Source organism: Harpegnathos saltator, unplaced genomic scaffold (assembly GCF_003227715.2).
Source record: "Harpegnathos saltator strain DR-91 unplaced genomic scaffold, Hsal_v8.6 scaffold199, whole genome shotgun sequence".
In the NCBI taxonomy this organism is placed as follows: domain Eukaryota; kingdom Metazoa; phylum Arthropoda; class Insecta; order Hymenoptera; family Formicidae; genus Harpegnathos; species Harpegnathos saltator.
The window spans coordinates 16,170-29,925 of NW_020229982.1; the positions used below are offsets into that span (position 1 = coordinate 16,170).

Sequence of the window (13,756 nt, forward strand, 5' to 3'; positions counted from 1 at the left end):
GTCTTTATTTGGTCGCATGCTACGACCGCGTGTTGCGACGCGACGTCCCAATGTTTGGGTGTTAGAGGATTGCGTGAATCGTTTCCGCGGACACTACGAGCCCCGCGGGGTCACCGTGGTTGGTGAGCGATTTGCTTGGAGCTTATTTTCGGTAATTATTTCAGCCGGCGCTTGATCCGCAATGAGGGTCGAGCCGCTGATTAGTGACCGCGCGATGTGTATTCCGTTGTGGTTTAAAGCGCTAGCTTGGGTGATTCGGCACGCGACTTGACGACGGGTTGAAAAAACGGTGCAAGAACGCGTCGCGACACGTCGCGCTCGCTTTGTCCTCGGCCGCAGCGTTGGTCGCCCCGGGGGTCGAGGGGTGCGGGCGATGGGAGGATTCCGTGTGTGCTGGACCGACGCGTCAACTCCCAGCTGATCAGCTCTTGCCTTCCTGGCGTCCTATTTGATGAAATTATGAAAGAGATATCGTGAGATCGTTCCGGTGAACACACCGGAGCGACGGCAAGCTCGCCGTCCGATCCTTCTATCGTAAAGACAGCACAACATAAAATCGTTCCGGTGAACACACCGGAGCGACGGCGAACTCGCCGTCCGATCCTTATATTGCGGAGACGGCACGAAATATCGCAAAGACGGCACAAAATAAGATCGTTCCGGTGAACACACCGGAGCTACGGCGAACTCGCCGTTCGATCCTTATATCGCGGAGACGGCACGAAATATCGCAAAGACGGCACAAAATAAGATCGTTCCGGTGAACACACCGGAGCGACGGCGAACTCGCCGTCCGATCCTTATATCGCGGAGACGGCACGAAATATCGCAAAGACGGCACAAAATAAGATCGTTCCGGTGAACACACCGGAGCGACGGCGAACTCGCCGTCCGATCCTTATATCGCGGAGACGGCACGAAATATCGCAAAGACGGCACAAAATAAGATCGTTCCGGTGAACACACCGGAGCGACGGCGAACTCGCCGTCCGATCCTTATATTGCGGAGACGGCACGAAATATCGCAAAGACGGTACGAACGAAGATCGTTCCGGTGAACACACCGGAGCGACGGCAAACTCGCCGTCCGATCTTTATAGCGCAAAGAACAAGTATTATTAATCACCGTCGTAGACGGCCTGGTAACTCACTTACGAATTTCGGCAGAAGCTTCTCGGTTGATCCTCTCTTGGAAAGAACTAGTCGTGGAGACGGAACTCTGGAGACTTCCCTCTTGTTAAAATCTGCCGGGGTTAAATACCCGAGATTTTGGGGCTTCGGTTTTCTTCGCCCTTAATCGGAGTTAATTCCTTTTTAATCGGAATTAATCGTGATTATGCGGCGTTTGCCGAATAACTTCGGCGGGGCCGCTCGCTCGGTTCGGCGGCCGATCGTGCCCGAGCGTCGTTGCCGGGTAGTCGGGCATATTCGGCCGAGCGCGATGTTTCGGCGCGGTGTCAGCGCGGGTCGGGGGGTGTGCGCTCAGCTGACTGTCGCGTGCTGCTAGGCGGCAGTCAGCGTAACGGCACAAAAATCTTTGTGTCGTTACAAGTCCAGTCGGTAGTAGTAGTAGCGGTGACTGCGGAGATTGCACCGTCGCGCAAATTATCGCTCGGGAACGCGGTTGTCGAGTTTGCACCCGCCGCGACAAACACTCGGTCAAACAGCGAACTGTGAACGTCGCACAAGCGGCGAGGCTGATGACGACTCAGCGTCGTGCCACCGCTCGGCAATTCGTGGCAAGCCATTGCAAAAGTGACGCATAGATAACGGATCGTTTCGCGACGTGGCTTAATCCCCCCGAGGATCACCTGGAGCCGTCGTCGCGCGGCGGCACCGTGTCGTACGAAGAGCGCAGTACGCGCAATTCCGGACCGAATTCACACACAATGAGACGCGACAGCGCGTTTGCGAGCGCTCCATTGTGCGCCACACGTTCGTACCACCCATCGTCGTCACCGCCGCCGTCGCGGGCATCCGCGCTCGATAGCGTGTCCATTGTGGTTGTGGCGATCGAGTTCAGCAGCACACTCGCGAGCTCGTTGCACGCGCGATCCACATCGTCGCGATCCTCCGACTCGTGGCCGCGCTCGTAATCGCGACGCGACGGCACAGCGGTGGTCGATCCGTCGGGCGCGCCGACGATCGTCTCGATCGAGACGCACAACAGACACACCGGCACCACAAACAACAGAGCGATCGTTAACGCAAGAATAGCGACTACGGACGCGCTCGGACGAAACGTCGCCGCGAGCGCGCACACCGACGCTGCGCACGCGATTGAACCAACGAGCGCGATCGCGCGATCCAACAAGCACAGTCCTTTCGCGGCAAGGTTGCGTCGCGCGGCGGCGACCAATCGCGCGCGCGGTATCACGGGCGACTCAGATTGACGCAGAAACGCAGCGAGTTCATTGTCACGAACCGCGTCGCGCACCAGGTCATCGTCCAGACGTAGACGATCGCGGCGACGACCGACGAGACGCACGCGCTGGCCGTTGGAGTTGAATCGACGATGCGAAAAGTAGTGGACCGACCAGAGCATGTAGCTCACGACCGGCGAGTCTGAGTGAACGGGTCGCGCGCGCTGTTGGTCGCGGTCACCGTCTATACCGGTGGCTGCGGAGTCGGATTCGGTGCCGCCCAGCGAATCGTCCAACATCGCGATCACCGCGGCGCCAAAAGGCACGAAGAACCACGGCGCGTCGTCGCGCGATCGCACGACGTATCGCCGCGTCTCCGCGGTCGTTGCGACGGACGCCGCCGACTCGTCGCGAACATTGTCCGAAACGACGGCGCCGTCGGCGTTTGCCGATTCCACGGATCGGCAGATCTGTCGAGCAGAAAGAGCATGTAATATGGATCGAGTCGCGGCGTGCGTTCTCGGGTCCGCAGTCGCAGCCACGCCATGGCGTACTCGTCGAACACGCTGTTTTGCTGCTCGACGTTGTAGTGACCCGGGTCCCAGCCGAACATCACCGCCATATCCAGCACAAACGACAGCAATTCGATCACGGCGACTATCGTGCCCACGCCTGTGGCCACGGATCCGAGCGACAGTATGACGCGCGTGCTCAGCGAAGTCAGCGCGATCGATAGCATTCTCGCGGTGGACGCACGAACCGCGAGACCGAGAAGGGTGCGCGACGCTACGCCGCCGAGTCGCTGCCCGGCGAATCGAAACGCTCGGTTGTACGCCGATCGCATCATTCGCGTTATCCACGTCTCGAGCAATACGATGCCCGCTAGCGCGCCCGTTTCCTCCAGCAGCATCTGGATCGTGCTGATCACGCTCTCCATGCTGGATCGTCTCAAGTCGCGCAATGTCACACTCACGTACAGTCGATCAAAGTCCAACACGCGGCGACGGCGGGCACCCTCGTTGTCGTCGTCGCGATCGACCGCGCGCCGTTTGCGCGACGAGTCGCCACGCTGCTGCTGCTGCGCGCCTTGGTCGTGACGGCGCGGCGTTGACTCGTCGTCGTCGTCGTCATTTTCGTCATGGTCGGCCAACCTCGATCCGTCAAACGGTTGATCGAGGGACGAGGAGTGATGCGCCGCGAAGGTCGACGGGTGCGTTTTGCGCTGCAGCAACGCTCGAGCCAAGCTGCGCGCGTCGGTATCAGCGAGCGAGTGCGACACGTGGTTTCGCGCCGCGAGCGCGTCGCGTTGTTCGCGAACGCGCCGCGATCGCCGCTCGCCGCTGCGCTCGTTCGCGAACGTATAGTCCCGAGGGGAGGCTCGTACAGCGCGACCGCCGTCGCGATTTGTCCAGACGACATCCCGCGAAGTGACGCCCAGATCGGACAGCAGAACGTTCGGTGGCGGACCACGAGCGATCCACGTCGCGAAACCACGTGACCTACGACAGCAATCGGGGATCCTCGCGCTCCGGCGCAATCTCGGGCCGTGACGACAAAGCGGGGAACGTTTCGTAGCATCAATCGCCGCCGTGCATCGCGTGGCGAGCCAGACGTATCAGCGTCGAACCGAGAAACGTGTACGACAGTATTTGCTCCCACCACGGCACGTCGCGACTCGACGTCGAATCCCTTGTCGAAGGCCGCGCAATACGACGAGCTCAAGCGACCGATCGTGGCGAACCGGCAGTCGAGCTGTTCGTCGTGATCGCGACGAAAGTCGGTGTTCACTTGGCCGCGAATCAGATCGTCCCCGAGAGCGAAATTGCTCACGCGACACTCGTCGCTCTTGCCGCAAGCGCTGCGCGCCCACGGCTGCGTGACGAACGCTCGCAGGCCAATGTCCGCAAGTTCGCACGTGTTCGTTTCGGGGGTGTACTCAAACAGACCAATGTCCGTTGCGAGTCGGTGAGCCTCGCCGATGTGAGCGATGAGTCAGTTAGGTTAGGTGCTGTCATTGTCGTCGCGCCGTTGACGCTCGCGTGCGTCGAGTCGACGATTCGTCGCCGATGATACGAACCATCGCGAACATACATGACGTCGTACTCGTTTGTAGCGTATTGCACGCTGCTCAAAGGAGGACCGTTATCGTCCGTCGTTGTGATCGTCGCGTCGTCGTCGTCTCGTCGATCGGCCGTGGCGTTCAAACGATGCAGAAAGAAGCACGCCGGCTAGCACGCCGTGACCGCAGTCGAGTCACCGGACGGAAATAACTTGGGGACATCGCGCGTGTCGCACAGACGACCCGCGCCGTTCGACGGATACGCGTTGTGGCAACGCATGAATCGGCACGCGTCCTCGGTGTTCATCCAGCGCAGCGTCACCACCAGCGCGGCATAGGCCATTGATTCGTCGTACGCGTAACCCTCGAGCAGATCGGCGCGACGCACGCGAATCTCAATCTTTGTCGCGATCGACGGATAGGACAGGGCCAAATTCCACAGATGCAGCAACAGAGCTCGATTGTCCACATACGCGTTGGCCTGGATCTCGTCGTAACGCGTGTACACGGCCTCGGCTATTTTGGACCGCGACATTTTTTTCGGAGGGGTGGTCCTCGTCATTAATCTAATCGCGCACACGATCGATGAAGCGGTCGGCTTGTTGACCACAGCCGAATTATCGGCGACGGCTTATCTCCGGACACGTGCTCCGATACACGATCAGCGAGAGAGATATCTCGCGATTGCGCGACATTCGAGCTATAAAATCGCAAAGGTCCTAATGTCATTTCGTATTATTTTCTCTTGTCGCAATCGGCACACATCCGGTCACGTCGTTTCGCGTTTTGGCAGCAACGAAGATGAACTTATGCCAGTGTTCAGAATGCAACAACAACAACAACAACAACAACGACAACAAGGTACTCGATACATTTAACATTCCGTAGAAAAAAAACAGTTTACCAAGCAGGTCAACGTTATCAAACCCGTATTTTGATCGACAGAAGACCGAAACCGTGGAAGTGGAAATTTTCAAAAGCAATGTCGATGGCGCTAATGACGACGAGGAATTCGATGCGACAACAACACCAAATATCGAGCAAAGCGTGGATCAACGGCCAAAGTTGACCCTGCAGCTGTGCGGAGCTATGCACGAGTTCAGTGAGATTCTCGTGCTCGGAGGAGCGGCCGATGGTCAACCTAGCGTAATAGTTATGCGCCGTCAGAACGGCGATTGGATGATTCGTATCAAATAAAGAAGGAACATTTTCACAAAAATGATTTTTTTATTTCAATCTTGTCCCGAATACAGCAGACGCACCGACCAATAGCCGTCGGATCGCTTCGCGCAAATGCACACTCGGTCGTTGTTTGCATCCAGTATCGATCTCAACGTCGCTCGATCCGTCGAGCGTCAACCGCATCACCATACGTTTCTCGCACGCGTTCGTCGCCACCGACAGATCGATCGTCAAGCAGGAACAATTGACGCTGCAGTAGCAGTGATGCTCCTCCTCGCTTGTTGGTCTAATCACCGATTCGGTGTGCGCTGTCGCATCGATCGCGCTCGAACTCTCGACGGACGAGCGATACGCATCTGTGTCGTGCGAATAGTTCAGCCACTCGAAGAAATCATCAATGAGTTGTCGCGACGACTGAAATCATCATAGATAATGCCGATCGAAGAAAAAAAAAGTTCACCGTGAAATAGACAGAGAAGCGGTAGTACGCGTGCGCTCACCTCGTTGATCTCTTCGCGATCGTCCTCTCGACAAACTTCTATCTCCGCGTCATCGCCGTACGACAGAGTCGCAAAGACATGCTGCGAGTCGATCTCTTCCCCATCTTCGGCAGCATCGTTGCTACGACAAAAGTTGCGTTCACTTCCGGCGTCCTCGCCACGGTCGTCACCAGCAGTTTTGTCGTTCGTGGCAGACATGTCGCTCGGAAAAACATGAACAAGAGCGCAGGCCAGCTAGTACGAAGGCGCTATTATATCTCTCCCACTGTAGCAAATTCGCCCCTCTTTTCTTCATTACGGAACGAATGTTTACTTTTATCGCGAGAATCAATCGCGTGCAAAATATCACGAAATGCTTTAATGGGGCGGGGGAGGGGGGAAAAGAAACGATACTTTGTAATGTTTGCTTTTGTTTATTGATCGTTCGTATTATCATAGGCCACGCTGATGTAGCACGACTGAGAACGCGCAATCGCGCACGTATTCTTGCTGCGTGCGATTGATACCCAGTTCGACATTGTAGATCGCGTGCGTGCGCAAGACATGATTTCGCAATTCGCGACCATTTTCATAAAATTTTCCGCAACTGTCGCACATTTCGTGACGATCGAAGCCGAGTCAGCGGCGACGACTGACAATTTGGCGGATCCGCGATAACAGTGAGCGACGTGATAATTCAAACCGTTCTGCTGCACGAATGAATCGCCGCAACGCTCGCATAGATACAGATTCAATCGATAATGCACGCGAATGTGCTGCAGATAATGAAACGTTTTGTCGAACACGCGATGACACACGTGACATTGCAAAACGGTGTTCGTCGTCGTAGCAGCAGCAGCAGCAGATAACACATCGCGCAGATGCATATTGCGTTGCGATCGTTGGCGATAACACGGTAACGTAGCGGTGGTAGCAGTAGCAGATGACGCATCGCGCAGATGCGTATCACGTCGCGATCGTTCGCGATGAAACGGTAACGTCGTCTGCCGGGCCACCAGTCGAGCGCTTCGGGACAGCAGTTTCTTGTTAATATACGCCAAAAACGTAACGTCTCTCGCGTCAACGAGAAGCAACGATCTACCGCGTCGCTCGTTCACGATAGTCGCGGTGGTACGCAGTACCAACTCGCGCACATATTCTATCGCAGCCACCGTACACCGGGCGATCGCGCATTTCTGAACGATCGCAAACGCACCGCGCTCGGCTGACAATCGTAGGAGCAAAAGACATTTATACGCGCGAGTCAATTGCACCATACTGTCAAACAAGTTTGCTGTGTGACGATAAATACGCCATAGTCTCAGTTCCCGTAGCGCCTTCTCGCGCAACTCATCACTGTTGCGTCGTCGCACGATCAGCAATAGCACACTCCGTTCAATGTTCGCAATTATTGTTCGCACGCGCGACGCAACGAGCACACCGCCGCTGTTTACACACTCGACCATATTTGCGGCCGCCTGAGCGCGACGCGATCGCCAAATTGTTGCGGAAGCTCCTCTGGCCTCACGAGACTTTAGCGTGTTCATTTTTTTATAGCACATCCGTATCCATCAGATGATTCAGCACATCGATCAGCGTCACCGCGCTCGAAGAGTCTCGTTCGTTCAGTAAAGATTCGAGCGATACGACAACTCGCGTGCGATTCGATTCGGCGCAGATACGGTCGTCCGATTCGACGTCGCGCATAAACGAACGCATCAGCTCGAGGCGACCGCACTCTAGACAACCGGCGTTGTACACCGCGACGGAAGAGCCCACGGTGTCCTCGTACGAGATAGCGTCGATCGGACGCGGCTTCAGCATCAACACCGAACATTCGTTTCGTCGACAACGAGCGACTTCGCCGCCGGTATTGGTCAAAAAGTAAAACTGATCGTTCGGACGATAGTACACGTACCATTCCAGCGGATGCACAATAATCAGTCCGTCGCGTTTGCGCTGAAACACCTCAGCTCGCAACATCGATGAGCCGACACCGTCGACGTACTCGCCGAGAACGCGTTCTGCGGCACCTGACCCAGCCACCAGGAATTTTGAGCCAATGACAAATAATGAGCGAGAGCATTTTTCTCCGCGGCGTTATTGTCGCGTCGCAACAACGACAACACGTCGATCAATCGCGCCTCGTCAAAGACCAAACGCGTGCTCGCGATATACGACAAAATGCGCGCCGTGACGATCGAGATCGCTACAATCGCGATTAGCGCAAACGGATCCATTGACGTATTTCTTTTTATTTGTTTTTTTCGGAATGATCCTCTAGTGCATGTGTGTTACCTATCATCGACGCGCCGCGGTGTATCGCACCGAGTACCGCGAATCGTCGCCAGACGCAATCATTGGTTCCGAAATGATCTGAGCGTGATCAATATATCGCGATGACAACGATGACGACGACGGTGATGATGAAACTGATTTCGCTGTTTGGCATTGGTTGGCTCGTCCTAGTAGGTACAATCGCTCGTTCGCTAATCAGATACTCGTGTCCTCGTTGATCCCGGACGATGTCACTCGACGACGATGTGATTCTCTGTTACGACACACAAAAACGACGACCCAAGACGGCGCGAATCGCGCCAATCGCGATTGCGTCGGACAGAATAACGTGATAATTTGCGCAGATCACGCGACACTTATACACACACAGCAACGATGCATGAAGAGCGTAACAACACATGAACGAAAACACACACCAATCATCTACTGCGCAGAGCCATCGAGCACGCCTGAGCGGCGGCGTTTCGATCTCGTTCTTCGCGCTCCTTCTCCTCGGTGCTGGTGAACTGACGATCGCGTTGTCAAACACCGAGAAACACGACTGTTTGCTGACCACGAGCGCACCGTATACGGAGAATATCGTCAAAGAACCGCACAGAAACACCACGAAATTCTTATTCCACGACAGAATCAACGCGATCAGCAGCACGATAGCTAACAAGCATATAATGTACGTGACATTTCGCGTGTTCCACAACACCGTCTTGCAGTCGGACCACGTTGCCGACATTTTGGCAAGACCGGGCGCCAGCGTGCGACGAAGTTGTTGAACGTATCGCGAACATTCAAACACTCGCTCTCGCGATGATCGTTACCGCCCGTCCGACATTTGCGCGACATACACGTCGAACCGAGGAGAGAGAGAGCGAGAAATTGCGAAAAGAACGAAAAAAATCTAAACGCAAAAGTTGCGATTGTCTCCTTTTTCTCTTATTAGGTAACGAGGCGAAAAAAACGATCATCGCGAAATCACGTTTTTTTTTCACGCGTTTATTACCAGATCACGCGGTGCTGCTACGGTGTTGGTGCCGCCACCTTCTTGAAACTGATCGGCCAGATACAGCATCGACAACTCGTCATCGTGAGCAGCGCGTCTCGCATCGACCGATCCGTTATTCGCATCATTGTTTTCCTCGTTGACGCGTGGTGTTACGGGTGTCACTGGTGGCGTGGCCGCTAGTGCATCGGTACTGCTGGAAACTACCAGCGACGAATCCGCCTCCGCGTCCATCGTGCCTCTGGCGATCGCTGCTGTAACAGGACGCGACTCTGTAACGACACTGCTCTTGTCGGATGACTCGACCGCATCATCAAACGTACCTTCGCCGTTGAGGAGCTCCACGTGACCGATCAACGGACGATCGTCGAAATTGACATTGTCGTGCGTTATGCGACCGTCAATTCGCATCGGTAGACGCATGCAACGCGGTTTCGCCCGTTGTCCGCTCAACCCGTACAGATTGTACGTTCTGGCGCTTCGCGGCAACATCACATCATCATTTTACCGAACTGACGAGACACATTGTCGGTCGCTGTGGTGATCACGGGCAACACTTCTCGTTCGCGAGCGTCTCATTTTGACGCTGCGACTCGTACGCTACTACTCGCGGCGTCAGTTCCACCTTTATGCTCGGCGACACGTGCAAGCCCGACGGCGTAACTATTATTCCCGGAAACGCTTGATTCATGCGCATGGTGCGAGTAAACGTGAGATTGCACGTGTCGTTCGTTTCGTTACGATGCATAATGAACGCGCTCGGTGGTGACGGTAATGCCAACTTGTCACCGTCCAACAACCATCGGTTCTGACGAACCATCTCGTGGAAGAACAAGACCGAATGCATGATGAATTTTTTTCCAGTTGCTCGATCGATCTACGACGTTAAGGGACGAAATCAGCGCGTCAACGCGTTTGATCGATCGACAAAATTGACAATCACTCTTAGACATTAGATCGGGGGAAGGATCGGTCACGCCTAGTTCGCTATGAACGAAACGCGTACCACCGGGACTACGAGAATCGATTGTTACGTGCGATCGAACGATCGGTCATCGTGTGCGGACCGCTATTGACGCTGGACGATGCGATCGAGCAAATAGAGAACCTCAATTCCAACGGAGCAGATGACGCTCTGCGACAATTGCTCGCTCGAGAATCCGCGATGATGAAAAACAATGCGACACCGTCAACTGACGTCGTCACGCTGTCACGCGATCACATTGCGATCGTCGTGCTGTCGTTGCTGAGTGACGTTGGAGCGCTCGAGCCCGATGACGCCTCTTCGAACAAAATCATTGCGGGCGCCAATAACCGTGAACGACTCGGCGACGAATCGACGCTACGTCGAAAACTAGTGACCAAACGTTTGCGAGCGTTCTCGAGCGTGATCGAATGAGCGCTACGTATGACGGCACGCTAGACTCGAGCGATTTCTTCGAAATATTCGATGTATTGAGTGCGGACGGATGCTTGGCCGCAAAAGTGTCGTCGAGCGATGAGATCGCTGACGCACAAATTAGCGATTTTTCAACGAAACGTACGAACGCACGTCGCATTCGCACATACGAGCAACGAATCGCTCCGCTGTTCGATGTTCTGTCTCTAGGCGCAAATTCGACAATATGACCGAAACGTCATTCTTTGTACGAAAAAGCAAAGCGACCGATAAAACGACGTTTACAACGTTCATACATTTGTACAAATGGTCCAACATGAAGGATGGGCACAATAGGACAGGGAATGTTACCGCTTCGTACTATTGTACAATCGCACGTCTGTGATTGCGAACGATGCAACGTTCGTTCAACGTTGCTCGACGCTCACTCGCGCGTTCGTTCGANACAATTCCATTAAAATACCGATTCTCTTGTACAACGGACATATGCCATTGCATCGGCATACAATCCTTCAATATTTCTACTAAGCATTTAATTTTATGCAAGCATCCTTGTTTTATCGGCAGCCTTTTTCCTCTTATTCGAGCATTTTCTTGAAAGGAAGATATTTAAGCATTCATAATCTGTGTCCTTTTTATTCAGTTACTTAAATCAATTGGTGCCATAACATCTCTTGCCAGCGGAATTTATAGTTCATTAACCATTAAATCTGAATCTTACATTATTAAGCATAGATCTTGCTCACTTTTAGAGAAGCGCCTTACTGGAGCTACCCGCCTCTATCCTTGTCCAGACTGAGGAGCGCCTTACGGGTGCCTCTCGGCTCAAGCATCCTATCCATCCCGTCCAACTCATAAGACCACCCCTTTTCCATCAAGATCAGGAAATTTAACTTGTGAATTAATAACCTGTACAGTGCTTAGCATCCTTCAATCTCAGGGGCGCAGCTGACAGCCGCCACCCGCCTCAATTATCCTTCTCCTACAATCCGCATAACCTAACCCTGCCAAAGCATGGTAGTAAGCATTAATTATTAGTACTTTTACAGTACTCTGGCAACGGATAACTAAAGTCACAAGAGTCCTTTTCACTCAATAATTAATTTTATCAATTGCTATTTTAACTTGTCCGACCAAAAATGTTATTCTTAAACTCAATCCGTTAGATGCCAAATAAACATCGCGGGGGCGTTAAACAGAAGGCAAGGCAGCTACGTAAGGAAGCTTGCCGACGAGCGGCCCTGTTGTCTCAACACATGGACCCCACCAAACCCCGTATAATACAAGATATCACGGGGCACGATCTAGTTCCTCCATCGTACATCAAGTTTTTATTACAAAACAGACTCATAAGCACATTTAAATACGCTCCACGTCCATTACATTCCACACAAAGACACTTCATTCCGGATTCGCATTCTTTACCAAGCTCTTACAGGGCTCACACGCGCAACCCTCGGCTGGTTAAACAGCGTTCGACGACAGAAACTCTAGACATAGAATTGATAGATTTAACACAGGACGACACTTTCAACAACAAGACAGCCACCTACATTTACCAACTGGAGTCCTATTCTCTCACTGGAACTCCTCGCAAATTACCGTACCACCTTCATTACTTCCACCGGGCAGGATAACTGTACATTTTCTCAACACTTCACTGTAACTCATTACTAGCAGCTATATAATGTAAACCACATTTGTATTCATTAATTATATAACTATAAGTATTATCACTCATTTATCTCACACTTTTAACTATCATATTGTCTCACTGTTAAATAAACAATTGTTTAGTCTCTATTCCTATCAATAGCCATAATCTTTATATCACCTACAATCACCATATTTCCCCCTTTCACCATCTGTCCGGAAATCTCTCGGCATCCCAGGCAGTGCCGGTGTAAGCAGGTAGGCCTAAATAAATAGAGAGCAGGCGGATCACGATCCCTAGGGAGACGCGAGACGTTACACTCCGTGATGTGTCCGTCCGGGGAAATGTTTGACAATACCGTCAACATGTGCATTTCCGCCGACGATGCGGTATGTTGGACAAAGGAACGGCAAAAGATCATTTCGACCACTTTGGCCAAAACGACGACGACCGCAGCCGTCACCAAAGGCACGACCACCGCCACCACCACCACTACTACCACCACCGCCAAACCGGATCCATGCGCGTCGCTGGACAATGATGAAAACGCAAATTTACCGAATCCTGAGAGCAAGAGCAGCTACATCCAATGTCGCGTAGGCATCGAACTGCGCGTGGTCGAGTGCCCGAGCGGGTTATGGTTCAATCCAGTGACCGAATTTTGCGATTTACCGGAGAACATAAAACAATGATTTTTTTCCACATCGATTGTTCACTCGATGAGAAACGTATCATATCGCGCGAAATATGGCATGAAAAATGTACAATAAAATATCTTCAAGAACAAACGAGTTTATTCGTATTTACATGTACAAAATTGCACCTTTACAGCGCGACTAAAACGCCTCGTTACGACCATTTTATTCCATCGTTCATACGACCAAAGCAGCTGTCGTTTGTACGATAAATCACATTTGCGCAATAAATGCTACGTTAGCAATTCAACAGGCTCGACTCGACTCGAGCGTCGAGCGATCGTGCAGTTGTACAATCGTGCGATCGCGGGGTTCGAGCAATCGTACAGTAGTAACGTTCCCCCCGTACGTAGTACGGAGCAGTAGCGTTCCTGGTCCTATTGTACCTCTGACTGCTCCGTACTACGTACTGCACAATAGTACCGGCCGCGAGACGGAACGCCTCGTTATATACATTTTACCCTCTCCATACCGCACATTTTGCATAATAGTGGGAACTTTAATTAACCAATAAAATAACGGTTAGCACGCTCCCACTATTGTACAAAATGTGCGGTATGGAGAGGGTAAAATGTATATAACGAGGCGTTCCGTCGCGCGGCCGGTACTATTGTACAGTACGTGGTACGG

The 13,756-nt window shown here is 52.9% G+C and overlaps 1 protein-coding gene across 1 annotated transcript; it reads left to right on the plus strand.

Annotated features, from left to right (window-relative positions):
- The first annotated feature begins 12,757 nt into the window (after positions 1–12,757).
- Positions 12,758–13,123, plus strand: LOC112588356 (probable endochitinase). Its single transcript, XM_025297933.1, has one exon. It carries the CDS (start codon positions 12,758–12,760, stop codon positions 13,121–13,123), a length of 366 nt encoding a protein of 121 aa, XP_025153718.1.
- Positions 13,124–13,756: the final 633 nt, after the last annotated feature.